Source organism: Pseudopipra pipra, chromosome 22 (assembly GCF_036250125.1).
Source record: "Pseudopipra pipra isolate bDixPip1 chromosome 22, bDixPip1.hap1, whole genome shotgun sequence".
In the NCBI taxonomy this organism is placed as follows: Eukaryota; Metazoa; Chordata; class Aves; order Passeriformes; family Pipridae; genus Pseudopipra; species Pseudopipra pipra.
Genome location: NC_087570.1, coordinates 107,313 through 133,360, shown reverse-complemented (window position 1 = coordinate 133,360; position 26,048 = coordinate 107,313). Strand labels below are relative to the sequence as shown.

Here is a 26,048-nt window from a genome sequence, read left to right as displayed (position 1 = left end):
ACTTGGCAGTGAATCAAGGTTTTCCAGAACTCATTGATCACATTAGTTCTGCTTTCCCTTCTCCAGTAGAAGATCAGAAGTGTATGCTGAATCACAAAAATAAGACAGCTGATAGCCAAGAAAATTTTAATCTTACTAAATACAGGACATACTGGATTAAAGCTGCAGCTCACAGTTAATACAAGAAGCAAGGAATTGAGTTGTTTAGGTAACATAGAAGGGATTAGAGTAGTCTCTATTTATGCTCTGTCTTTAAATGAGAATTTAGTTTAGAGCTAAAATATATGCAGCCTGTGCCTGCTATGGGTGACTGGAAGATCCTGCATCCAGGATTCTTGCTCCTGCTTTCCTGACATACTGCTTATCACCTTTCTGTTGTTTGTGACATCCAGAATAAAATCTTTGGGGCATAATCACATCTTTGACTCTTGTGAAATGTATAGTCAATTTCAGGCATTGCAGTGAAATGAAATAATTTATTTCAGTGAGTTTGCCACACTGTTTTGTTTGTCTGTACCTCTTTCCCCAAAGCTGCACCCAACAGCGACACTTAGCACCAATATCTTGCATGGTACATATCTTACATGCCTGCAGTTAACAGTTTTGTCAGCATTTGTCCAGAAATGCATGGCCAATGTAGCCTAGTCTGTGTATTGCCTCAGAGGAGAGTTTTTCCTCAGCCTTCTTTCATTCAGGTGATGGGTAAAACCCAAAAGATGATAAAGATCATCTTCTGAAATATAATTACTTTTCTGGTTCTGTATCTTAAAGTATTGGTTGCAGGAGCTTGGAAGTAAATGCAAATTTCATCATTTGGACTCTTAGAACTGTAGGACTGTGGCCTTCTGATCCCAAGCACATTCTCAATCTTCTGAATTCTGTAAGTGCCCTCTAGTGACTAATTCTTTGAACTGTGTTGGGTTCTCATTGGTGAGAGACCAGCCACTGAGGGGTGGTTGAATGGTGAGGGCAGGAGCTGGGTAAATGCCCTCTTATTATTTGAGGCCAGCACTAGTTTGTCTTGCAGAAGCAAACGCTTATTGAGCAGTCATTGCACAAAGCCTTGGACAGCAAACGACTGAGTGCGCACATGTTGCTGTCGTGGAAATAGCACATCTGAACTGAAACATGAGTCACTTCAGTACAAACTAGTGGAGGAAAAGCTATTGGGCTGTCACTGCACCATACTTGAATGGTTTAGGCGAAGTGTGACGTTAGTGAAGTTTTCCTGAATATTAAAAATTCATGTTCTTATCTTCTATTGTAGTTTGCTGTGTTGAATTTATTTTCTCAATGAATTAACAACTCAATTTTAATGCAAATGGATCAGTGCTGTTAGCACTGCTTTTCATTCTGCAGCAAAATGCTGTTTTTTATTTCTGGTGATGCTTCTAGTGTGAGTTTCTTGGTTTTGTTTTTCCTTTTTCTAAGTAAAAATTCAAGTGCCCTTTTAAATATTTAATTTCATCCATTAATATAGCCAGTGTAGGAGTTCGGTTCAGGAACTGATTTATCTGGGTTATTAAAGTCATATGACAATATGCTGAGGGCCAGATATGGAGGTGGTGTGCAGACTGGCATATATAAGATTTCTTTATGTTCTTACATTGTATTAGCCACCCACCAACTTCTTTACGCCTACTCAGTTAGCTTGTAAGGGATTCTAGGGTGGTGTAATTTATGTGGTAAGCTCATCTTACCATATAAGCATTAAGAACACAATTAAAATGCAACTCACCTAGTTTGAACTTGCTTCTTTTCTGTCTTACACTGTATTTGCACTGTGCTCAATACCATAGGCCTCATTGGCATGACTGGGAATTTACAGAAATATAAATTCTTCTTCAACTGATATCATAAATTTTGTGGAAAGCAGAGTTTCTGAAGGAAGAGGGGTCAGGTGTGATCTTTACGGGCCTAGTCTTTCCTTGATGACTTTGCTTGTATAAGAGCATGCTGTGCTTTAGGAAATGGAGGAGAACTTGCAGAGTGTGTGCGCAGGTCCCTCTGCAGACATTAAAACTTGGTAACTCATCATTCTGTCATTGAGCGTAGGTTAATCTTTGCTCCACCACTCATATGGCCTTTGGGTGTTCTGAAGCAGCAACCTTCAAGCACCAAAAAACTTTCACAGTGAGTCTGTTTGGTACAGACTTTGTATCTCTCCCCCTCAAAAAATCAAGTCATGTTTGGAAAAGAAGCTGCCAGTTCCAGGTGGATCACTGAATGTTATTGTAGATCCACTGAACAACATTGTGGATCCACTGAACTGAACTGAAAGATGTTTTAAATTAATTTTAAGACAAAACAAGGAAAAGAAACACCCAACATCACACAGCCAAAATCCTGTTCTTTGAGAGGGAGAACAACATACTCTCTGTTAGTGTCTTGCACAGAATTTCACTCGACTGGAGCTAATGTTTACTTCAGAGAAAAGGATTATGAGGATAGTAAGAGAGGTTTCCAAGAAACATAGGAACGGTCTGATCTGAGCAGGGCAAATAATGAGGCCTGCTGGCAAATGAAACAGTGAGCCTAACGTCAGGCTGTAAATAAGCAGAAATGAATACGCTGTCAGAAGCTGCTTTGTGGACAGACTTAACAAAAGTGTTCAGTGAATGCAAAAGATCTTGCACGCAGAGAAGGTAGGAGGGAACAGCACAGATTCATAGCAGTAGGTATTCATCACCAAAACCTGCTTTTTTGAACACTGTTGGGTTAAATTAGTATGAAATAAATGAGTACATTTACATTTCAACAGCAATTTATGTGCAAACTCACAGAGGAGAGGAGATTTGTGGTTTCTGTTTTGTCTAAGGCCCAAAGGATGCTAATAAATGAATACACCGCAGGAACTGCTTTTGTTCTCTCCTTTGTCGTTACCCTGGGAAGGACCAGAGTTACTTGTCCCACTGTTCCCAAGTGGACAAACTGTGCTAAATGGTGTAAGAGGTCATCTTTGTAAGTTTTGAGCAGACATTTTTATTTAATTGACCATGGAATAAACATGAGTTTAATGTCTCAAATATGTTTACGAGGAAAAATCATTGTATAAAATGGCCATGACTGCCTGCCAGCATTAATAATGTAACCCGCTCTCCGTGCCCAGGTGGAACAAAAAGTCATCCTTGATGTCAGGGAATGGAACTCTCAAGTGCTGTGTTCATTTTCTCAGTGTTTGCAGAGCTCTCTGACACGGGGTGGTGGTTGGACTGAGGCTGGCGGGAGCGTGAGCTGTTGTGCTGTGTTGTTGCTTGTGGTCACTGAAGGGATGGCTGACTCTGGGTCTTTATCAAAGAAGGCAGTTAACAACTGTGGGTGGTGTGACAGCCATAGTCTCAGCCCATCCAGTTGTCCCTGAGCACCACAAGCTGGGGGTGAGCAGTAGCCGGTGTTACTACAAGTACTGCTGATGGTAATGGCTCCTCCCAGCAACTGCTGTCTCTTGCCTCATTTGTCTGATTGTTTTGGCAGGCAGCAAAAATGCCATCTTTCTGCTACAATAAATTCTATGATAAATAAATACTAACATATACTAAGGATTCAGGCAGCTAAGGATGCTTAATGATTACGGCTCCAAATTTGAAGTATTTTAAAAATAGAGCAGACTGCACTACATAATGACATCTTTGCAAACCACGAGGAAATCTGAAACATGAGCACAAAATATGGCCCTATAAAACAAAATTGCTGAATTCCTTTACCCTAGGAAGGGGAAGACTCTGAAACAGAAGAGAGAAAAGTGCAGCATCTTCTGCGGCATCTGCTCTACAGGCCTATCGAAAAATATCTCTGCGTCGCCTAAAAGTCTTCCTATCACGATCCACTTCCGCAGTGCTTACAGTGCCAATGTGGAGATGAGGGTCCGGCAGCACGCACCTGTCTTGGGCAGCATCGCTGCAGAGAACGGTGCAGGCAGTGCGGCAGTGGATGGTTTGACGTGGAGTCGACTTCCCTACCCTGGTGCCTGCTGAGCGCTGCCTTGGCCACGAGGGCTCCTTCGGGAGGGCCCGTGGAATGGGGGCGGGCCCGGGGCCGGGACGTGAGGGGGAGCCGCGCGCAGGGGCAGCGCCGGCTCGGCCCCTCCCGCCGCTCCCGCCGGCGAATCGCGGGGCACCGGCGCGGGGGCGGGACGGCGTCCGCAGGGCCGGGCCCGCGGCGCAGTACGGGCCAGGCCGAGCGCCGGATGCCGCCGGAGGTGAGGCCGCCGGGCGGGGCGGGGAGCGGAGCGGCGGGTGCCGGTGGGCGCGGGGGTCTCCGCCCGCAGGCGGCTCGGGGCGAACGAAAGGCCCGGGGCTGTGAGGGGCCGGCGGCCGCGCCCCGCGGCGGTTGCGCAGCACGGCTCGTTCTCGGCTGACACAAAGGAAGATAAAGGAAGACCTAGCATGAAGTGAAAATAATAGATGAGTATAAGGAGATAATACCTGTGTGCAAATGGCAAGGTATAATAGTGATGAAGGGGGCTGCTAGCACAGCTGCGTTGTCATGTCTCTGTGAAAGGGTTGTTAGAGCAACTGTCGTGAATCTGATTAGGGTTTTGTTATGTCTTTTTTTAGGTATCTCTCTCCTCATTTTTAACAAATTCTCACTGTGACAAAGTTACTTTGTCCTGAAAGCTGATAAAGGTACTCCTGCAAAGTAAGTACTCCGTGAGAGACATGAGTCATAAGAAGTTCATGGTATGTGGCAGAAACAGTGTCAAGGGGAATGCTGGTGCAGACATCTTCATGAAGTCTCCATATGCTTCTTCAGTTGGTCTGTATAGGGGACTTTGTGGTTAATGAGCTTTCCCAGCAAGATGCAACTTGCTGTTAGTGCTGTGTGAGATGGGTGTTGTCAAGGTGTGTAGTTGCAATTATGAACTGCCTATTCTCCTCTCTTATGTGATATGCATCTTGGTCTGAAGAGGAGCAGTCTTGAGGAAACCCTTGATACAGTGTTAACAATATTTCAATAGATATCTTTTCACTCTCATCCTTCCTTCTTCTCCTCAGGCCCCAACTGCACTCAAGTTACCCCAACTGCAATCTTCTGTGAGATGCCTGGCATTTAGTTTTGTATTGTGCAGTGTTTTGTATTGTGGAATGTGTCTCTAGATGCCTGCGTGCAGCTGGGGATTGGTCTGTGTAGGGCATCATCCACCACGCTTAAAAACTGTTGCATCAGTGGGATGGTAAACATGGGCTTATGGGGTTCTGCTTTTGAGGATAGTTGGGGATATGCAACAAAGAGTGGCTTTGTCTAGACTCAGGGCTACAGGAAAAAAGACCAGTGTGTGAAATGCACCAGAGGAAGAAGCAGAAAACGTGAGATTTGTGGGAGTTCTGTACAGCCAAAGTAGTAGAACAGCTGGGAGTTTTTTCCCCTGGGGGACTGTAATCAAAAAAGTAAGAGACTTGTTTTGCTTACTAGAGTCCAGCTGTGAGGATTTTCCTGAAGAAGTATGGGGTGGTGTGGAGCCATCCTTTTGCAGCAGCAGCCTTTGATCCATGAGCAAGGAAGCATAAAGAAAAGAAAATAAACTGTTTCCATTTCTGGCAAAAAAAGAGGCAAGAAATCACATGTGATTTGTTTAGGCAGCAGATCTGTTGGCATCTGTCTGATGCTATTTTGGAAACCATTTGGCTGTTTTACCCACCACACTGTGCACACTTTAGCTATAGGAGTGACTCTGATGAGATCTAAGGAGTCTGTCCAGCATGCCATCAATCATGGCCAGTCTTCGCGAACGAAGATTTGGGAAAGGTCTTTACCCTTCGAGCCTGCACAATGGATTTTTTAGGTGAGACACAGTGTGCGCTCAACTGAGCCCACCCTTTAATCCTAAGGTTCATCTGCCGGGGCTGAGCGAGCTTGGACGGTGGCAGCGAGGTCCTCAGGACGTAGGTTTGTTTAGAGTGACCTCTTAGATGGATGGCCTTACAGGGCTGATGAGTTCCATCTGCCCGGAGGAGTTCCCTGACCGGGAATTGAACCCCAGGCCGCGGCGGTGAGAGCGCCACATCCTAACCACTAGACCACCAGGGGTCCTCAGTATGGCGCCATCAATCACTGAAAGAGGAATAGCAGTGCTGAGGTGGCTTATGGGGTATGTATTTGCTTCTCATTAATTAGTTTGAAAATTCAGTTCCTAAGGATCAGATGCTGTCCTTGCAACAGAGATATCTCTGTTGAATTCAGAAATGTAAATAGGAGGAAAACCGAAACTGGACATTGCAAAAAAGTTTTGCGCTAAGCCTTGGCCTCAGCATAGGCAGCAGGATTGGTAGGATCAGTACTGAGAGGATTTTATACCAAAGGGATTTCATGTTGCAGCAGGGGTCTGGATCTGCTGCCAAGCCACAGCTGTGCTTTATTGTAAACTTAGACTGAGGTTGAGATTTATCTTTTTAGCTTGAGTGAATTTAACTCAAGTGAATTCTAGATAAATGAAAACTCACTGCTATTATGGAAACTTCTGGGAAGTGTGACATGTCTAACTGTTAATTGTTAATAAATATTTCAGTCTACCGTGATGGTAGGCAATACCTAGATAACCAAGATAGTATCTCTGGTGTCTTATTTGTGCAAAGATGGAGGAGAAGTGCTCGTAAAACACCTTGTGTTGGGAGATGGAAAGAAGAGGTTGTAAATAATACGAAGGTCACACTCCATATGTGAAACATTGAGAAATGTCTTGAACTTCAGTAAAAGAAATTAAGCAAGTTTTTCTTACTCAACCACTGTGTTCTATTTGTCTTCCAGACCCTTACCCATGATGATTCCACCATCTGCAACCAGCCCTGTCAGTGATGCTGCACTCTTGCCAAGCGTGGCTTCTCAGGAAGTGTGGAGGTCACCAGTTCCAGGCTATTCTGGATTGGTCACACGGCACATAAGTCATCGGGCCAACAACTTCAAGAGACATCCAAAAAGAAGAAAACATATCCGCCCTTCGCCACCACCGCCACCAAATACTCCATGTCCTATTGATTTGATTGACTTTGGGGATCTCCAGCCTCAGAGGACTTTCTTGGAACTCCTGTTCAATGGGTGCATTCTCTTTGGGCTTGAATTCAGTTATGCCATGGAAACAGCTTATGTTACCCCTGTGCTGCTTCAGATGGGGCTTCCAGACCAACTGTATGGAATGGTATGGTTCATCAGCCCTATATTAGGTAACTTTGCTTTACACTATTTCTTCCCTCTTATTTTTTCCACTGCATGGCGGTTATGTTTTTTTGTTTGTTTTCTCTACCTCATCTGTTCATAAGTATATTCCGTTGAGGTTAAGAAGCACTAGCCATAATTTTACACAACCAAATCGGAGAATAATTCTTGCTGCGTCTTGCCTGAAATAGGCCAAGTGTGCTCAAAAGATCTGTTTTTTTAATAGCTTCTCAACCTCATAAACCTTTTGCGAGGGTAAGCTTTGGTTGCTCTGTTCCTGTATTTAAAAAATAGCAAAACAGGATCAGTATATCCATTTATATCCCTATGAAAAAAGCATATAGAGACAGCTCCCAAGGGTGTGTAAGAAAAAGCAGAGTTGGGTTGCCTTCTCCTGTTTAGCTTTCTGAAACAAATAGGCTGTTCCAATGAAGAAAGACCATTGACCACTGCTGTTACGGGCATTGGATTACATGCCTTAGCACAGAGGCAGGGCTGGGACTGTATCCATCACTGCTTTTGTACTCATGATATCCTTCATAAGAAGAAATAGGCCCCTACTAACAGGCTGGCCCAGATTAATACACTCACCTTTCCTACTTATGAATTTGCTTGCTGTCTTCCAAGCTAATCCTGCAGGGGATCTCCCATCTGACGTGGGATAAATGAAATAGCTTATAAGGAACAGAATGCTTGAGAATGTGTAACTGTTGTACTCTAACTCTTCACCTGGTGTCAAACTCCTTATTATTGATGCAGAGTGAACTGCCATGTCAGTGAGCAGCAGCAAATTACGTTATTCGGTCCCTGTTCAGGGAAATGCCAGGCAAGATGCTGTGTGTGACCCTAGATGACTGGTGCTGACCGGACATACCACTATGCTATGGTGTCCTGCCTTTAACTGCCTTTTAAGACCTCTCTGAAACAGGCTTGTAGAAAAATCCTGTTTATTGGTGATTCCTTTTTTCTAGGATTTTTGCTACAGCCTTTGCTGGGAGCCTGGAGTGACAGATGCACATCAAGATATGGGAGAAGAAGACCTTTCATTCTGGTCTTAGCAGTAGGTGTGTCTTTTAGAAACTATGGGCATAACACTTGTAGACATTGTGCATCTCTCTTCTGTGACATCCACTGTGGCGCTACCTCCTGAAGTGTGGGGGACTGTGGGTCTGAAGAAGGTGGTGAGTGACACCAAGGTTATGCTTTGGCTGCTGGAGATCCATACATAAAAGCTTCTCAGAGTCTGAAGGGATGGTGTTTCTGAGGGTCAAGAATGTGGGGGTTTTTGGCCAAAACAAACTCTAGACATTTGTTAAGCTCAAATAGTGGAAAAAGATTATGTGTATCCTATAAGCCATGCTCATTCCCCAGGCTGTGTTGATCTGAAAAAGAGCAATTAGTGCTTGCCACAAAGCTGTGCAGGTAGTATAATGCCTTTGGAGCCTGGAGCTCTGCAGGCTTCTTTTGCATACAAGCAGTGACTGATTTTGATTTGGTTTTATTCCCAGGGGCATTGCTTGGCCTCTCACTTATGCTGAATGGCAAAGATATAGGGAGTGCCTTGTCTGACACTGAGAATAACCACAAATGGGGGATCATTCTTACGGTCTGTGGTGTTGTCCTCATGGACTTCAGTGCAGATTCAGCAGACAATCCCAGTCATGCCTACATGATGGATGTATGCAGCCCAGTGGATCAAGACAGGGGCCTCAACATCCACGCTTTGTTAGCAGGTATGCTTCCTTGGTACTTCCTGGGTGATGTTAACCCTAAGTAAACAAACTGCTGTGAGAAAGCAGAGTCAAAATCACTGGACTGTTCCTGTATAAGCATAATGACCAAATATGGAGGAAATAGCACTAATTAACTTTGAAAAAAACCTTACTGCAAAAGGCTTTTGTAACTACTGCAAGTCAAACAAGACTGGTTTGTTCATCCGAAGGTCCCTCACATAATTTATAACTCCTATGAAAACAAAATTGTCCTTTGAGGGAGGAGGTTTAGCTTCCTACGGGTGTGGAATATGTGTCTTAGTTGCTCTGTTGGAGGAGAAAGTGTATACTGGGTGCTGTGATCCCTCACTGCTGTCATCTTCAGTTGTAGTACTGCCCTGTTCTAGGAAACTATTTCACACTCTTGAATGTGTTCATAAGTAAGAAAGGATAGTGTTGTAAGGCTCTCACCATACGAATGGAGTGAGAGAGGTACCTGGTGCTCTCACAACTCCCATGTTCATCAGTAGTGATGCCGTGGCAGTTTTGTACGCTGTCAACACATTGCTGACTAATGAGCTTGCTACACTTCTGAAGTGAATCGATCTGTCTTGGATGCAGTTAGATCTGCGTTCCTCTAACTGAGTGAGGAAAATGGATTTTCACTTTCAGGAAAACAGTCTTAGCTGAATGATTGCAGAGCCTTGTCATAAGGCTGGTGGACACTTCTGTTTACGGACTGAAATAGCTGAAGGTAAGGTGTTTTGTTCTTGGCAAAGAAAGAAGTATTATTTTTAGTTATTTGTATCATCGCTTTTACAGCACTTTCTCCCTCTTTTTGTACCGTGTTGGTACTCCAGACTGTCCTTGTGGCACAGGTAACTGTGTTTATTACTACATTTGAAGAGAAAAGGGGTTGAATGGTAAAACAGAAATAACACGTTGGATTCTGCTCATGAATCATTAGACAAATGATGCTGTGCTGCTACTGACTTGTGGGATTGCATAGGGAAGATAATCTTGGCTCTGTTTTTCCACCAGGTCTTGGAGGTGGCTTTGGTTATGTTGTTGGAGGAATACACTGGGATAAAACCAGTTTTGGAAAAGCTGTAGGAGGGCAACTTCGCGTCATCTATGTCTTCACCTCAGTTATACTGACTATTGCTACCGTGCTGACTCTAATTAGCATTCCAGAAAGACCCTTAAGGTCCTTTAGCAGGAAGAAAAAGGTGATGAAGAGTCCAAGTCTTCCTCTTCCTCCTTCTCCACCTTTCTTCTTTGAGGAGGGTGTAAATGAAAACTTTGCTTCTCATAACTCAACTCACTTACATGCAAGTTTTACGAGTCCCGTTTCCCCCATCAGCCCACTCACACCAAAATACGGGAGTTTTGTCAGCAGAGACAATTCTTTGACGGGAATTAATGAGTTTGCATCATCATTTGGGACTTCAAATATTGACAGTGTGCTTATAGACTGTTTTACAGACGGGCACAATAGTTATGTAGCACTTCCAGCTAGTTTGGCCAGGCAGCCTGTCAGTGTTAGCTTTCCTCAGGTGCCTGATGGCCGTTACCAAGGAGAAAATGGAGTTCTGGAGCAAGGGGAGAGCAGCATAACATCTGACGGTGACGCACTAAGAGTGGGCTCACTGGATGCAATAAAGCCACGGTCGTCAGGGATCTTGAAAAGACCTCAGACCTTGGCCATTCCAGATACCATAACAGGACACTGCCCAGAGAGTAACAGAAGAAGAAATGTAACCTTCAGCCAACAGGTAAGAGCAGGAAATCAATGATATGACCATGTAAACATGAGCATAATTAATCTCTTCATATAATTTTAAACATGTGGTTCACAAATTATTCATTAAAGACTGCTCGTAACAGCTTGCTCATATAAGTCATTATGGAAACAGCACACCTGCTATGACTCTATCAGTAAAATAGTGGGTAGAATGTGAATTATGACTGGCAGTCTGTCAGCTGCCTTTGTTAAGATGGCAGAAATGGGAATGTCCCACTCTTATCGGGTCATGTGTGAGAGTTAGGTTGGGGTTTCTGATCCCTGCTTTACCACCAAGGGAGCTACCACATGAGAGCAGAAAAGGACACATTTTTATTGAGCCTATACCTTCCCTTTCCACAGAAAGACCTGCAAGATAGGGCCAGGGATAGGACTCTCCCATGAGCTTCTCCTTATGGCAGTCATTACATCTGGTTCCATCAGGGAGATGAGGTTTCCCTTACTGAGGGATAAGACTGACTTCTCCTTCCCCTGTTGGTGATAACTTGGAATATCTGAGACCTTTGTATGGCGTATCTTTTTTTATGATCTGGGATGAGGTAAACTGTCCTCTGTTACTTTTTGGTTTGGTTATGGGATTTGGTTGGAGGGTTTTTTTTGGGAGGTGCTGTTTTCTTGTTTGTTTTGTTTGTTGTTGCTGTTGCTGTACTTTGACCTGATTTGTGAGATCAGACTTTTTTAGGGCCAGGATTTTACTTACTGTGCATGTAGAGGTTGAGCATCAAGGTTAGCAAGCAATGAGAATATGTTTCAATTAAAACCAGCTTCTTCTTCTTCAGTGTCTCTATAACTTCAGGATGCAAATTCACCTGAATGTGGGTACAACGCCTATAAAATGCAGTAGAATTTATCCATTCCTTATACTAGAATCTGGATGTGGTCGCCAAGTATCCTAGTGAAGTGAAGAGTACTGTTTCGAGTATACTGAAAGCTGCAGGGTAGTGCTGCCATTGAACACTTGTTCCAAGGCTGAATTTACGGTTTAGCCTAATACACTTAATCTCTGAGTCAACATACTCCAGCAGCAGAGTTTATCTTTCAGATGATCAGATAGGTGTGCAATACTGCATACATTTGCTTAAAGGTTTTTCTTGCTGTGCTTGTTGACCTGGGAGTTCTTATGGTGCAGGTTGCTAATATCTTGCTGAATGGTGTTAAGTATGAGAGCGAGCTGAATGAATCAGACGAGACCTCTGAGCAACCACTCTCTGTGAAACTGCTTTGTTCGACCATCTGCCAGATGCCCAGGGCTCTTCGTAACCTCTGCATCAACCACTTCTTAGGTATTCAGAAAGTGCCGTCTTCTACTTCACAGGGAAGTAGCTCTGCACTACCTCGGGTGAATCTTTTTCAATATTTTACCTGTTGCTGCCATGGCTGCTAACTAGGGAGAATTTGATTTGTTCTATATACAGTTACCAATAAGGTATCTTCTGATACTTAGTTTCTTAGAACAGTGAGAAAGGAGAAAGGAAAAAAAATACCAAAACACCCCAACAAAACAGTAAAGCCTTGTTCCTAGAAAGGGAATAACAATGGCCTAAATCAGTGCCTCTGTTAAGTAGAATGTTTACATCAAACAGAAAGCCAAGATTAGTTGCATTTCCCTGCTTACACCTGAGACTAGTGTTTGCTTTCCTCCCTTTGACAGCACGTGTTTTGGGGTCCCAGAACAGGCCACGAGGAGGTGTGAAACACAGCACTGCAGAAGTGCCTATAACCAGTAATGTTACCTTTACTCTTAACCAGTGTGTGACTGATGATTAGGAAGGGCTTGCAATCAATCCAATGTATACAAAATTGGACAGAAGGTGCCAGGTAGTTAATACTCATTGGCTATGAAAGGAATTAAGAGATTGTCTGCATTAATGGCCTCGATGCCAATTTGTAAGTAGAGTTTTTGACTGTATCAGAGGCACTCTGGAGGCTGCAACCATGACATGAGGTCCTCCTTCCAGTTCTATGTGGGAGAATAACAGCAACCTGAAATTACTATGGGATAAACCACTCTGTTAAACGGAGCGTTGTGTTCTGTCAGCTGAAGTTGTGTCCTGTCCTGAAGGCAGCTCAGACTGTCATCATCTATTTTTCTGTCTTGCTAAACCAGTATGTTGTGGCCTTTATTCAGCCTCTAGCATTCCACTTTGGAATTCAAATGGTAAATCTTGGTCTTTAAAATCCTGAATGTCTTTAACAAACATTGCAGCATAATGCACGGGGAACAGTGGTCTCAGATAAATGTGGCTGTTGTGTATTACTCACATGACACAACCTGTGTTCCGGGTGTGTTTTGTAATATAGCTGATAACATCCATACAAGCTTACAAAGGGAAAGAGATACTCTGAAATCCTGATGGGTTACTTCTCACTTCTTTCAGGATGGCTTTCGTTTGAAGGGATGTTACTCTTCTATACTGACTTCATGGGAGAAGTAGTGTTTCAAGGGAATCCAAAAGCACCTCACAACTCAGATGAGTATCAGAAGTACAACGCTGGGGTCACCATGGGCTGCTGGGGAATGTGCATCTATGCATTCAGTGCTGCTTTCTATTCAGGTACTTGGTATAGCCATCTTAACTACTGCTGTGAGAAAAGATACACACTTTCCTTAAAAGTGGTGTTTCTGCAACAAGTAGCTCAGTGTTTATGTTGCACATAGTCTACCAGCACAAGTCCTGAAGCGGAGTGTTCTTTTTCATGGTAATTGTATTATGTTATAGCTAACATAAGTATATGATGTTCGTTAGCTTGGCCTGCACTGACAGCAGATGAGGTCAGCAATCCAATAAAAACACATCTTTCTTAGTATGTAGTTCCTTTCACAAGTGGCATTTTCAATGTACATTGAATCCAGAAATACATGCAGCCGCCATAGGCACAGTTCTGGTGCAGCAGCACTCAGTGCCTGTGTTTCCCCAGCAGAGTGTTCAGGTGTCATGCAGCACCACAGCACTTTGTCACGTATGCCATACGTCTACCTCCCCACCTCCACCAATTCCCACATACCCCTCTGGGACATGGGCACTGCTAGGCTTCAGCTCTGCCATGCCCTCCATGGAGAGGCATGCGAGGCTGCATTGGGGCAACAGGATTTGGAAGGGGCCCTTGGTGCTCACATGCAAGCCACCGATTACTCAGAGACCTAATAGTTGCCACTGAGATGTGGCTGCCTAACTGCTGGACTACGGGGCCTCAGGTCCACTGACTGGCTGGTACTGGGGAGGGATGCAGTTCAACCAGAATGTCATTCCGTTTTCTTGCAGCCGTGCTGGAGAAGCTGGAGGAGCGGTTCAGCACACGGACGCTGTACTTTGTGGCATATTTGGCCTTTGGGCTGGGCACGGGCCTGGCCACCCTCTCCAGAAACGTCTATGTGGTGCTGTCACTGTGCGCTACCTACGGCATTCTGTTTGCCACGCTCTGCACGTTGCCCTACTCCCTGCTCTGTGACTACTACCAGAGCCGTGAGGTGAGCCCTGGGCCGGGGAGGGGAGAGGGACTCCTGTGACACCCCCTTACACTGTGGCTGTGTCCCCCGCAGTTTATAGGCTCGCAGGCAGAGGGCATGCGGCGCGGGATGGGCGTTGACATCTCCTTGCTGAGCTGCCAGTACTTCCTGGCACAGATCCTGGTGGCTCTGGCCATGGGGCCACTGACAGCGGCTGTGGGCAGTGCCAGCAGTGCCATGTACTTCGCCAGCCTGGTGTCCTTCCTGGGCTGTCTCTTCTCCTCCCTCTGTGTCACCTACGAGCTGCTGCCCACCGAGGAGCTTCCGCCTGCCGAGGAGCAGCGTCCGCTCTTGCCCCGTGCGCAGAATGAATAAATGGGAGAAGCTGCCACAGCCTCTGCTGCCTCATTGCATCACCTTCAGCCTTCCTATTGTGGCACAACAGGCTTGTGCACCTCTGGGATGGCAGCAGTGGGCATGGCAAATGACGAGAAAGGTCTGCACTGGCTTTGCTGAGCTTTCCCCTGCCTGTGGGAAGGTGAGGGGTGAGTCAGCAGCGCCTGCACTGCTGGTCCTTCCCCTGAGGTGGCAAAGGCCTGTCTGTGCCCCTGGGCCACAGCAGCAGCAGGAAGTGGTGAGGCCATTCCCTCCAGCTGCCTCGTGGTGCTGTCATTCCCAGGGGAACCAGTGGTTTTGTCCAGCATGAGGCAGGAGGCCTGGAAGTCTGGTACCTGAGCAGGGCAGCCTCGGTCTCTTGAGTGGCAGGGAGCTGCTGGGCTGGGCTGCACACTCCACTGCGAGTACTGCCACTGTGGGAACAGCGATCTGCCAGTCTGGGGGGCAGAAGGTGCCATCTCATGGCCAGGCAGAGCCCAATCCTCCATCGCCAAGGGCAGTGGTGATTCCTGTGAGGCTTTTGGAAGCTGTGGGTCCAACCTACAGCCTCTGCCTATGGTAGGCTGGGCTCTGGAGGGTGCTTTCTAAGACTTTGGAAAGGCTGAGAGCAACTGGTCCTGCTTAGGTGGTGTAAGTACTCTATGAAGTGCCATGGTTGGACTTCTACTTGTACAGAGCTCCCACCAAGTGCTACGAGAAACCACTGTGGGCTGAAAGTGGTGTGGCCTGGCTCCCAAACCCTGCTTGTTAGGTCCTGGCTGTGGTCCTTGGTAATGTTTGCCAATATGTGCAGATTTCCTTCCACATTAGACTTTTAATTAAGACTACAGGGGTTTGTGATGACTTAGCAGGAGGATGGACAGTTGTCCATAATCCAGCTTTGGGGAGAAGGGTCTTTTTTCATCAGCCTCTCTTGGGTAGAAGCTTACTCTCAGAGCTAAGTTGAGAATTTAAGAAAAATAATTTGTATGAAAGCCTTCATCACATCATTGTTGTTTATACAGTTTTACCTTGTGACATTTTAAAATCTGCATGGGAACCAGTGAATAAGTGCTTGTCAGCTAGAACTGCATCTTCCATATCTCAGTAAAACTAGTAAAAAAAGGGCTTTGGGTTTCATTATCTGCAAGATTTTTTAATTATTCTGATTTTAGAAGGTGGTAAATGTGCGAGAACTTGTACAAGTTGTAGTTACGGCCAGGAGTTAATTTTAAGTCATAAATAAAGTTAAAACTATTTCTAAAATCCCTATCAGTCTGCTTCCATATTTGGGTAGGCAGCCAATGTTTACCAAGGCTGAGGGACACTTTGGTGTTTACACGTGCATGGCATCCCTGTAGAGGTTATTTCTGCTTACTTGGTCTTTAGGTCTTGAATAAGGGTTATCACAGGAGGGTCACTCTTTTTAAATGAGTTGTACTTAATTGTACGCCTAAGTTTATTCTGATGCTTGATCTACGATGCCAAGATGAAATAATTAGTGTAATCGTTAGCTGTTGTGGCTTACTATACTCCCATGCTGAAAGCATAATACACAACTTATAAGAACCCCTCATTTTTATCGTCTGTTCCTGAGTATTACTTTTTTAAAAATTTATTTTAGAAGCAAGTCTCATATTACTCAGTGCTGACTTAAATGGAGGAATACTACTGAGATTACAAAGTCAAGCACTCAGAGATAAAGGACTATCAGATTGATGAGTATATTCATCTTTCATTTCTTTGTTTGGGCTTATGTAGTGTCATATCTGCAGGAATATCTGTGATGTGTCATTTCCTTGATTATGGGGCAGCTGTCTCCAAAAACGTTCAGGACAAAGCTGGAACAAAATAGCATGAGAAGTTGTTGGTACTTCTGATTTTGACAATCTAAAGACTTGACTTTGGAGAATTTTTCTTTCTTGTTGGTCTGCCTTGTAACCTTAATTTCTCTTCCTTATCTTCTCAAACTTTTAAACTCAAAAATTATTTTATTTCTTTGTTTGGTCTCACTAGCTAATGTGGTATCAGATCTTAAAATGTTTTCTCCTCTTAAGTTTTGTAGCCAGCATTATTGCACTAAATGAATTGTGAGCACTTCCTTTTCTAGGTAGCTGGAGTTGCAGATTATTTTGTTGCAAGTGAAAATCTTCAAAAGGTTCATACAATTGATGAAATCAGTGTATCTGGTGATAATGTATGTCTCCATTACCATCTGTAAATATTATGAGCTACGTTTATATAGTTATAAAACTATTGCTATGCCTATATGCATTACCCGATAAAATATATATTACATTTTCTATTTTATGGGATATGGACTTTATTTTGCGTATGTATTGATGTAGTGTTACATACATAATACTTTTAAGTCAACATCACTGTGTGTTAATTTGGGGCTTTGAGCAATACTAGTGGTGTCTGGAAAAAAACCAGGGCCTGTCACTATCATGCAGAGTTACACCAAATCCATAGAAATAACTTTAAAAAGGTATTACTTGCTTATTCTCTTCGTTATACATTTTGTATTTTACAGAAATTACTGTATATGATCCCTGTTGAACTGCAAGCTACAACGTGATGTCTACCTTTTGGAATCCAAACGCTTCATATTCTGTCTAAATCTGCAAATTGCTGATTAGAAAAAAGATGCATGAGTTTAGGCAGGAAAATGATTTTACGCTGTGCTGTTTTTCAGTGATGCCTAAAGGTTAATTTTGAATAAGTCCATATCATTAAAGGCTGATTGATGGCAATTATTTGTGGATGCTCATAAGGTATTTATAACAGATGTACAGAAGCAGGGAAAATGGGGAGACTGATGGAGAAAACACCTTATCAGTTGTCTCATGTTTGTAATGAAGCTAGCTGTAAGCATTTCAGCATATGTCTGCAGTTCACTCGACTTCTGCTGTGTCTCTCAAAAAAGACAACCTAATAATTTCAGAACTTCTGCTGTGTCTTTGAATGGAAAAAATGAGTCTTTTCAATAATCAAATAGAATAAAATTGTATGACTATATATATAAAGAAAAGCTGTATTGTGAACTATTCAAAAGAGTTTTCTAGTCAATTTATTTTCTACAAATGAGTAGTTAGTCATCTTGTACTCTATAGGACATGCACTTTATTTTATTAAAAAAAGAATTTGTGTAAAAGGTAGCTTTCTTAATATTTGTTTTCCCTCTCTCAGACTGGGACAGTCTTAGGAGAGAGGAGAAACTTTTAGATGCCATTACCATGATAACACCCAATGGATTGCATTAAGTCCAATAAACATATTGAGAATTCTATGAGTACTGGGACCAAAATGCCAAGGGAGATCTCCAGCATCTGTTTAATTTATCTAAATAGACATTTTCCGTACCTGTGGTTGTTAAGACATAATGATTCATTTAGCCTAGCTTTCCTGCAGGGAAGGTTTTTGTTGATGTTCACTAGAGAAATGGCTGCAGCAACTTTCCATTGGCTGTTCCTTTGTCCCAGGCTGCTGCTTCTGTAGCAGGGTCAGTGGAGGGGAAGGTGCCTACATTTAGGTTGGCAAATTTCAGGCTGCAACACCCAAGACAACAGCAAAAGCTGTAGGGCAGCAGCGCTGGGACAGGCTAGAGGTCCTTTAGTAGAATCCTTGTTTTTCTTGGTATTGCAGTCCATGCTGTCTCCTAACAGACTTGAAGGTTCTGGGAAGATGGTGTTCTATGCTGTTCAAGGAGTTCTTTATGTTAAAAACCTTGCCAACACGCTCTCTCCTATATCCCATGCAGAAATGATAAATGCATGGAATAATGGGAATTTTTGGTGATTGGAGCTTACTGCCTAATGCCCCCAACCCACAGTGGGAGCTGGGAGCTTTACTTTAGATCTAAAAGGCAACAGCATAGTGCAATACCCAAATAGTGTTAACAGTAAACAAAGGGCAGACTGCTGCGTCATGTGTGGAGCACAGTAGTAGTCCAGGGAGCAGGAAGAAAACAAGCAATGAGTAACTTTAATCAGATGAATTCAAAAGCAAAATATGCACTGAGTAGCAGTCAGCAGACTGAGGAGCAATCTGCAATGGGCATGATGCATTATTAGCCACATATAAAAGCTGTATGGAAACTTGTTCGTTTGTTTGATTTTGCTTTTTCTAGGATCCGGGCATAGGTTTCTCTAACAAAGGATAACAAATCTTGTTGCAATAGCCAATGGAACAGTCAACAGAGGAAATCACAGCATCAGAGCAGAAAGGAAGATTTTTTTTTGAGTTGTGCAGGTACAGTACTAACCAAGCTTATGAGCTACTTAAGCAATGAATTTAACAGTATTGCTGTCATATGCTATGAACAATTACTATGCTAGAGATTCAAGCTTTTCAAGCTTCAGCTATAGCTCTCTTTAAGCCTAGCTTTTGCTATGTTTTGCTTGATGATACTCTGTTCTGATTCTGCTTTATGCCCACTCCTTTCAGTTATTTTTTATTTACTGCAGATTTTTTTTGTCCACAGAACTCTTTGGGGAAGAGAGGAAAGTGAAAATAGAGCTGAATAAGTTTAATGCTTCTTCCTACCAAGAAAGGAAAATATTTTCTCCTTTTGCCCTAACTCTTGCTGTATTTAGTGAAGTGTCTACAGCACAGATCTAGTCTTGAACCTCGATCCCTATGTGCTACATTATTATGTATGGCCCCTTTAAGCAACGGGCTCATCATGGCTCCAAAGAAAAGTATCAGATAATTTTCTGAAAGTTAGGCTTAGTCCAAAGTGTAAATGGCATTCAGTGCTTATAGCTACCTGTTACTGGTTTTCTCTAGCAAACTCCAGGGTGCCTCAGACACAGCCTTTTTTCCAGCACTACACCTCTCACCATTTGTACAGTACTAGAACTGTTCACTGTAATTTGTTCTCAGCCTTCCTCTGCTGACAGCATCACAGCAGCTGAGAATTATGCTTTATAAGCCCAGTATACCATTTTTTTTAAGCTTGAGCTCTCCTGTACTGGTGCATAGTACTGTGCATTTGTGCAGAAAAATCCACTGCTTCCACGGCAGGCTGGGCTTACAGTGGCCCAGAGGCTGTGCTTTGTTGCACAAACTATTCTTCTGACCTACAGGTAAAAGTTCATGAATCCTGAAAAAGTTATGAATTTGGTCCATAAGAAACAGACCCACTACTTGCATAGACAATGAAGGGCAAGTTAGGTGAGAAGAAACACACCGTTTTGTTTATGTCCCCCTGATCAGCTGCATGTTGTTTCTCAGTGCAGCAGATGCCTTAGCAGGGGACTTAAGGCAAGAGAAAAGCTGAAAGGAGTCACTGTGGAAAACATGACCTCAGCACTGCCAGACTCTCCTTTTAGAACTTCCTTCATTTACTGTTATTACTGTGTTGTGCAACATTAGTGTCTGATGCCAATAGTCACTCACCCTGCTGCATTAGAGAGCAGCCCCATCGCACTGTGGTATTTGAAAGGACATGAAAACAAGTGTTCTACTGCCTTGTGTATGCAGTGAGATGCTTTATTTAATAACAAAATTATTTTTAATAGGGAAAAAAGCCAGGCCAACACGAAACTATCTGAAGAGAAACATTACAGATATACTTTGTGTTCAAAGCAGAAAGCTCCAGAAAGGAAAAGCTGTGTGGTACCTTTAGATTACAATAGTAAAAACACTGCAGATGCAAAACTTTACCTTTGCAGCAAAGAAAGGAAATCTAGAGTAAGCTAGAGAGGAACTTCCTAGAAACCCTGTACCAGAGTGCAGTCACCATTTTATAAAAAATGTGATGCTGAACATACCAAATATATAGAAGAGGAAGGTATCAGAAAAGCAATACCACTTTTTCATAGCTTCTGTCACTTCCAAGAATAGGTTTTTAATCATCTAATCCATGAGCAAAAATAAAACCACCTTCTCTCAGTATTGTGATTTTGTTAAAAGCAAGCCAGCCCCTTTCTTAGTGTTTTGTCTAATTCATCCTCTGTTGGGCTGGCTACACTACAAGCTTATTGAAATGCAATACTGGAAACTTGTCTTTGCCTGACATTTGTAGAATCACCTAAGAGTTGTGCTAAAAGAAACCCTAAAGAAGCAAAAGGTGCATCTAAGGTAGGAGAGAGACTTTGGCAGGGGTTTTGCCTCTTGGAAGAGGGTCAAATATGTGATGAAAGAGTAAGACTCATAGCTCAACTTCAGGCACGCCCCATCTCTTTAAATGAGACTGAAATCTTTCCCTTTTGCTTGTAAACAGGTCCAGAACCTCTCTGGAGAAATTAAACAGAAATACAACTGCACTTCCATTTGCATTTATCTGTGCCAGGCCTCTCCTGGATTGTCCTGTTACAGTAAATCAGAGCCAGGAGTCAAAACACCTGACAAGTGCAGCAGGCAAATGGGAACTGGCAGTAGCCATGCTATTGCTGGAGAGTGGGAGATGCTAGAGCAAATGGCATGCCTTTAGAAAAAGCTGAATGGTTCTCTGTGTGTATTAGAGTAGTGAAACCCCTTTTTTCTCTGTCCACCAAATTTGGCAACAATAAACTTTGATTCAGAGCGGAGTCTGGAGAAAGCAGCAGATGCACAGTGTAGAGTGGGCAAATGACACTTTAATGTGGTCAGATGCACTGACAGGGCAGGATGCTTCCTCAGGCCAGGGCGGGCCTCTCGGCCGGGGCGTCTCTCAGGGCCCGTCCACAGGGGCAGTGCCCACCTGCTGTGCTCGCTGTCGTCTCTGGCGCAGCCTCTCGGCGCCGGTCACTGTCATAGGATGGAGCGGCAGGAACCCCGCCAGACCTGCCAATAAGAGGCGGTGAGACGGGGCCGCACCGGGCCCCCACCCCCCGTCCGCTGCCAGGCGCCCGCCCCAGACCTACCCAGGAGCTTCTCGGCGGGCCGGGAAAGCTGCGCGCCGCAGCCCAGCCAGTAGCGCAGCCGCTCCAGGTTGAGCCCCGCCACCCTCTCGCCGTGGACGTTGGGCAGTGGGTCGAGGCAGCCGAGCTGCTCCAGGTACTTCCCGTCGCGGGCGCGCTTGCTGTGCGCTGCCACGATGCGGAAAAAAGGCCGGTTGGCGCAGCCTCCGAGGGCGAAACGGATCACGACATGCCCGCCGCGGTAGCCTTTCAGGAGGCGGCTCCCTGTGAAGAAAGCGAGGTGGTCACGGGCCGCGCAGGGGCCGGTCACGGGCCGCGCAGGGGCCGGTCACGGGCCGCGCAGGGGCCGGTCACGGGCCGCGCAGGGGCCGGTCACGGGCCGCGCAGGGGCCGGTCACGGGCCGCGCAGGGGCCGGTCACGGGCTCGGGACTCACCGAGCTGCACCATGACTCCCGCCTACTCTTCGACGCGGAGCGATGATGCAACAGGGGCCGGAAGATTGACACACCCGGCTGACTTCTGCAGCACTTTATTAGGAAGGCTGGCGAGCCACAGGATTTCAGCTGCCTTAGACTTGGGAACAAGCCCCTGTTTTAAAAGCTTTCAGGAATGAATACTCAAATGGAGTTCTCCTGAGATCCAGCCTGTCCGTGGTAGCTTCCCATCCATCCTGGGAAACTGGGCAGGGACCCCACTAAAGCCCCTCGGCACTGGGCATCTTTCCCTGGAGAGGTGCTCCAGCACCACTTGGCAGTGAGTGTTGGGAGGGGTTAATCTGTAGGTTAAATCCAGGATCACTGCCGGGCTCTTTGCAGCCCTGAATTCCCAATAATGGGAGATGAGCATCTGGAATTACCCCTTCCAGCAGAGCAGCTGGTTTGTACCCAGTCCATGTGACCTGGAATTGATCCTGATTTGTTTGACGCTGGAGTCACTGAAGTGCTGGATTGTGGAAAACAGACAAGACAATGGAATTGTGACCCCTCATGTCACCTGGTGATTTTTGGGCAGGGCTCAAGAATTTGCAGCTTTTTGGAGCTCAGTGCTCTCTGTCGTAAGAACACAAACCATGACTGCTGAGTCTATATCTGTGATTTCTCAAAAGCATATACTTTTCTGTCATGGACAACTTTTCCTGCTGTGGCAACTCGGCGGGCCAGGGGTATGAAAGTATCACACTCGGTGAAGTGTTTGAGTGACTTGTTCCTAATAAGTATTCTAGAACATAGTTGCAAATAATCTGTGGGTTTTCTATCTGAAAGGAGGTAGTTGCCATGTGGGGATCAGCCTCTTCTCCCAGGTAACAAGCAATAGGAGAAGTCATAGCCTTAAGCTGCACCAGAGCAGGTTCAGACTGTACATCAGGAATAATTTCTTCATAGAAAGGGTGATGAGGCATTGGAAGGGGCTGCCCGGGGTGGAGTCACCATCCCTGGAGGTGTTCAAGAATGACTGGACGTGGCACTCAGTGCTCTGGTCTAGTTGACAAGGTGGTGACTGGTTTGTCCCTAGTCTGGGGGTGCTGAACTCATCAGGAGCAGAGTGTCAGTCCTGCCATGCTGAGCAGCCCCGGGGCCACCAGTGGCTGTGCTCCGCAGCAGGGCTGGCCCCAAAGCTTGGCACCCTTGACTCTGAGGAGAGGCTTGGCAGTTTGCAGAAGACTGATGGTTTGATTAGTGCCCCATTATTGCTTGTAAAAACAGCATTTTCAGATGATTTCTGGTGAAAGATTTATCTTTTTCAGGCTGTCAATTAAAAAAAAATGGAAATCACCCTCCACAGGAAAAGTTATTTTGTATACAGAAAGTTTTACAGATGCTCTTTATTTATTTTATATGCGCGTCCCTCTTGTCCACTTAATGTATCCTTCTTTATCTCAGCACTCTTTCAACAGTGCAGTTTTGTCAGTGCAAAGATGAAGTGCCAGGACCATAGTGGAGTTCCAAGGACAGGTGCAACTGCACTGTGAAGGGCATGTTTCATTACGGATGGATAAGTTTGCCTGGCCTGTATTTTTTCCCTTCAGTAATGGGTGACTTCTTACCAGGGATGTTATTCTTGACACCCCGGGGCAAATGGAGGTATTCACCCGGTCAGCGTCAGGAACCATCCTAACTGAGGCCTCGGTGAGTGCTTTTTGTATGACTGGACGGTGAAGCTGTCTGTGTGAATGACCTGGCTGTTGCTCAGTGTACTCCTAATTAAAGTGTCTTTTACTCCGTGTTCCCAGGCTCCCTCTTTCCCTTCGGTCGACGTGGGTGTGCCGGACGCCTCTGGCAGGACTAACCCCGTGGCTTTTATGTCCAACGTGCTGTGCTGCGTGTGCCTGCAGGTAAGAAAAGCTGGGAGTGCAGTCCCTCTGCTTTGATTACTGTGTCTCTTTGGTAGTGATTTTGGAGGGGAATCCCAGAGCGATTTGGTTTGAAGGGGACCTTCAAAGGCCACCCTGTCTTCCGTGGGCAGGGACACCTTCCCCTCTCATCCCCGGTTGCTCCAAGTCCCGTCCAGCCTGGCCTGGAACACTTGCAGGGATCCAGGGGCAGGCTCAGCTTCCCTGTGCAGTGTGCTCTAATATCTCTCCACTGGCATCCTGAAAAATGTTGTCAGCGTGTTTTGTTGGACGCCGGTAAGCGGGACCCGGGTGAAAAGGACATTCTCTGAGGTGCTGGGAGAAGGAGGACTCGTGCGGGCACCTCCAGAGACAGCGGGAACGGGAGCGTGCTGCGGAGAAGGAAAATTCCAGGGGGTGGGTGCCGAGAAATTTGTCCTTCCCTTGCCCTGTGCTCTGCACTCAGCAATGGGTCAAGTGCAGAAGTTTCCTGGGGACCCTGGAAAATGAGGCCGGGTCTGCCAAGAAAAGTGGGGCCAAAGGAGCAGGACCTGGGTCTGCGAGCGTGGGAGAAACAAGGGCCGGGTCATCCTCTGCCTCCAGGAGGGAGGGCAGCAGGAAAGGCCACGGACTAAAGCACTGAAGTGCCGTTCCCCAGGGAGCCCCTGCCCAGCACTGAACTTGCTTCTGCACTTGCTGTCCCTTTGCCAGCGGAGCCGAAGCGTCGGGTGCGGGTGCCGGGGGGATGGAGCTGCCAAGGACAAACTGGGAGGGTGTTTGCGAAGGAAGGGGGTAGAAGGAGCTCTTGACGTGCTTTTTTTACTTCTTCATCCCACAGAATTGCCACGAGAGGAAATACTTCAGAGGGGCTTCCCTCCAGATAAGCCCTGAATGTGCCAGGAGGTTTCAGCTGGGAGAAAGGAGCTGTGGAAGAAAAGCAGCCTAAAAATAGCCAGCGGGGATCATCAGGTTTTCCAGCCAAGAAAAACCAGGAGGGAGATGAGGGAATCGGGTTCCAATTCCTAAAGATTTGGTGGGTGTAGGAATGATTTCTGTGTGTTTTCCAGTCCCTTTTGATTCCTGGGATGATTTTAAAATGATGGCTAAATTGGAGATGTTGTTTTTGAGAGGAAATGATGCCAAATAAATGCAGAGTTTGGGGTCAGTTTTTTGGATGATTTGGGTCAGGTTTTGGGGTCAGTTTTGGGTCATTGTTTGGGGTGATTTGGGTCAGTTTTGGGTCAGGTTTTGGGGTCAGTTTTGGGTCAGCTTTTGGGGTGATTTGGGTGGGTTTTGGGTCAATTTTTGGGGAGCACTGGGTGTTACTGGGGGTTGTTGGGGAGCACTGGGTGTTTACTGGGGAGCACTGGGTGTTACTGGGGGTTGTTGGGGAGCACTGGGTGTTACTGGGGAGCACTGGGAGAGAAAATGAAAAATAAAGAGAATAAAAACTAAACGAAATAAAAAAGGAAATATAAAAAACAAAAGAAAATTAAAAAAAAAAAAAAAGGCAAAAAACCTAAAAAGGAAATAAAATGAAAATGAAATAAAAGAGAAAAAGAAAAAAAAAAAAAAGAAACCCCTTCTTGGGCACCCCGTTTCCTCTCCTCCCCCCCCCCCCGAACCGTAAATTGCGGGGTCATCACCCCAAAAATGTGAGAAGGGGACCCCAAAATGTGGGTGAGGGAAGCCCAGGGAGCCGAAAAAGTGGAGGGGGAGCCGCAGTAAGAAAGCGAAGCCGGGCGGTCGGGCGGCGGGGTGGGGGGGGGAGCCGAGGTGGCGACGCCGGCGCATGCGCAGTCGTTGGCAAGACGCCGGCGATCACGTGGTAAGCAAGGGCAGGCAGGAGCGGGACCGGCGACGCATGCGCAGTGGCTCTCGTGCCGGCGCAGCGCTCCCTGCTCGAGTTAAGGGCCGGTTCCGGCGGCAGGGCGGGACTGGCGGTCTCCCGTCTCTCCCGGGGTGTGTGTGGGGGGAATAACATGAAGATTTTTTGGGGTGAAAGCGCAGAAATTAGCCAGGAGGGACGCTAATTTGGGTAAACTCGGTCACCGGAAGTAGAGAGCGACCGGAAGTCCTCCAGGCCCCGGCGCGGAAGTCCGCCAAGCCCACAGTAAAGATGGCGCCGCCAGGACCGGAACGACCACACTAAAGATGGCGGCCCCGGCCCGGAAGTCCGCCAAGCCCACAGTAAAGATGGCGCCGCCAGGACCGGAACGACCACACTAAAGATGGCGGCCCCGGCCCGGAAGTTCGCCCGGACGCCACACTCAAGATGGCGCCTCCAGGACCGGAACTTAGCCGACGCCACACTCAAGACGGCGGTGAGAGGCCCCCCCCCCGCCCCCCCTTCCCGCCTCAGAGAGGCGTTTAACCTGGTGC

At 45.8% G+C, this 26,048-nt stretch overlaps 2 protein-coding genes across 6 annotated transcripts; one reads left to right on the top strand and one right to left on the bottom strand.

The window, feature by feature from the left end:
* Positions 1 to 4,070: 4,070 nt before the first annotated feature.
* Positions 4,071 to 24,831, top strand: SLC45A1 (solute carrier family 45 member 1). 5 transcript variants are annotated; one of them, XR_010435716.1, is made up of 14 exons: positions 5,967 to 6,088; positions 6,745 to 7,157; positions 8,121 to 8,213; positions 8,658 to 8,882; positions 9,903 to 10,636; positions 11,795 to 11,948; positions 13,044 to 13,220; positions 13,929 to 14,134; positions 18,621 to 18,742; positions 18,975 to 21,472; positions 23,385 to 23,463; positions 23,568 to 23,669; positions 23,945 to 24,083; positions 24,505 to 24,831. XR_010435716.1 is itself a non-coding variant. In XM_064678252.1 (10 exons), the coding sequence occupies exons 3-10, from the start codon at positions 6,755 to 6,757 to the stop codon at positions 14,486 to 14,488; spliced, it is 2,274 nt and encodes a 757-aa protein (XP_064534322.1). In that variant the 5' UTR covers positions 4,071 to 4,198; positions 4,557 to 4,638; positions 6,745 to 6,754; the 3' UTR covers positions 14,489 to 17,545. The 5 variants fall into 5 exon arrangements, 4 of the variants coding, with proteins under 4 accessions (XP_064534322.1, XP_064534323.1, XP_064534325.1 ...); XM_064678252.1 differs by lacking the exons at positions 5,967 to 6,088; positions 18,621 to 18,742; positions 18,975 to 21,472; ... (2 more) ...; positions 23,945 to 24,083; positions 24,505 to 24,831 and adding exons at positions 4,071 to 4,198; positions 4,557 to 4,638; positions 14,207 to 17,545; XM_064678253.1 differs by lacking the exons at positions 5,967 to 6,088; positions 18,621 to 18,742; positions 18,975 to 21,472; ... (2 more) ...; positions 23,945 to 24,083; positions 24,505 to 24,831 and adding exons at positions 4,289 to 4,442; positions 4,557 to 4,638; positions 14,207 to 17,545.
* On the bottom strand, positions 21,053 to 21,923 carry MRPS16 (mitochondrial ribosomal protein S16). The gene is made up of 3 exons (XM_064678266.1): positions 21,772 to 21,923; positions 21,340 to 21,600; positions 21,053 to 21,259 (listed from the first exon to the last, which is right to left on the bottom strand). Exons 1-3 carry the CDS (start codon positions 21,782 to 21,784, stop codon positions 21,147 to 21,149), a joined length of 387 nt encoding a protein of 128 aa, XP_064534336.1. The 5' UTR covers positions 21,785 to 21,923; the 3' UTR covers positions 21,053 to 21,146.
* Positions 24,832 to 26,048: the final 1,217 nt, after the last annotated feature.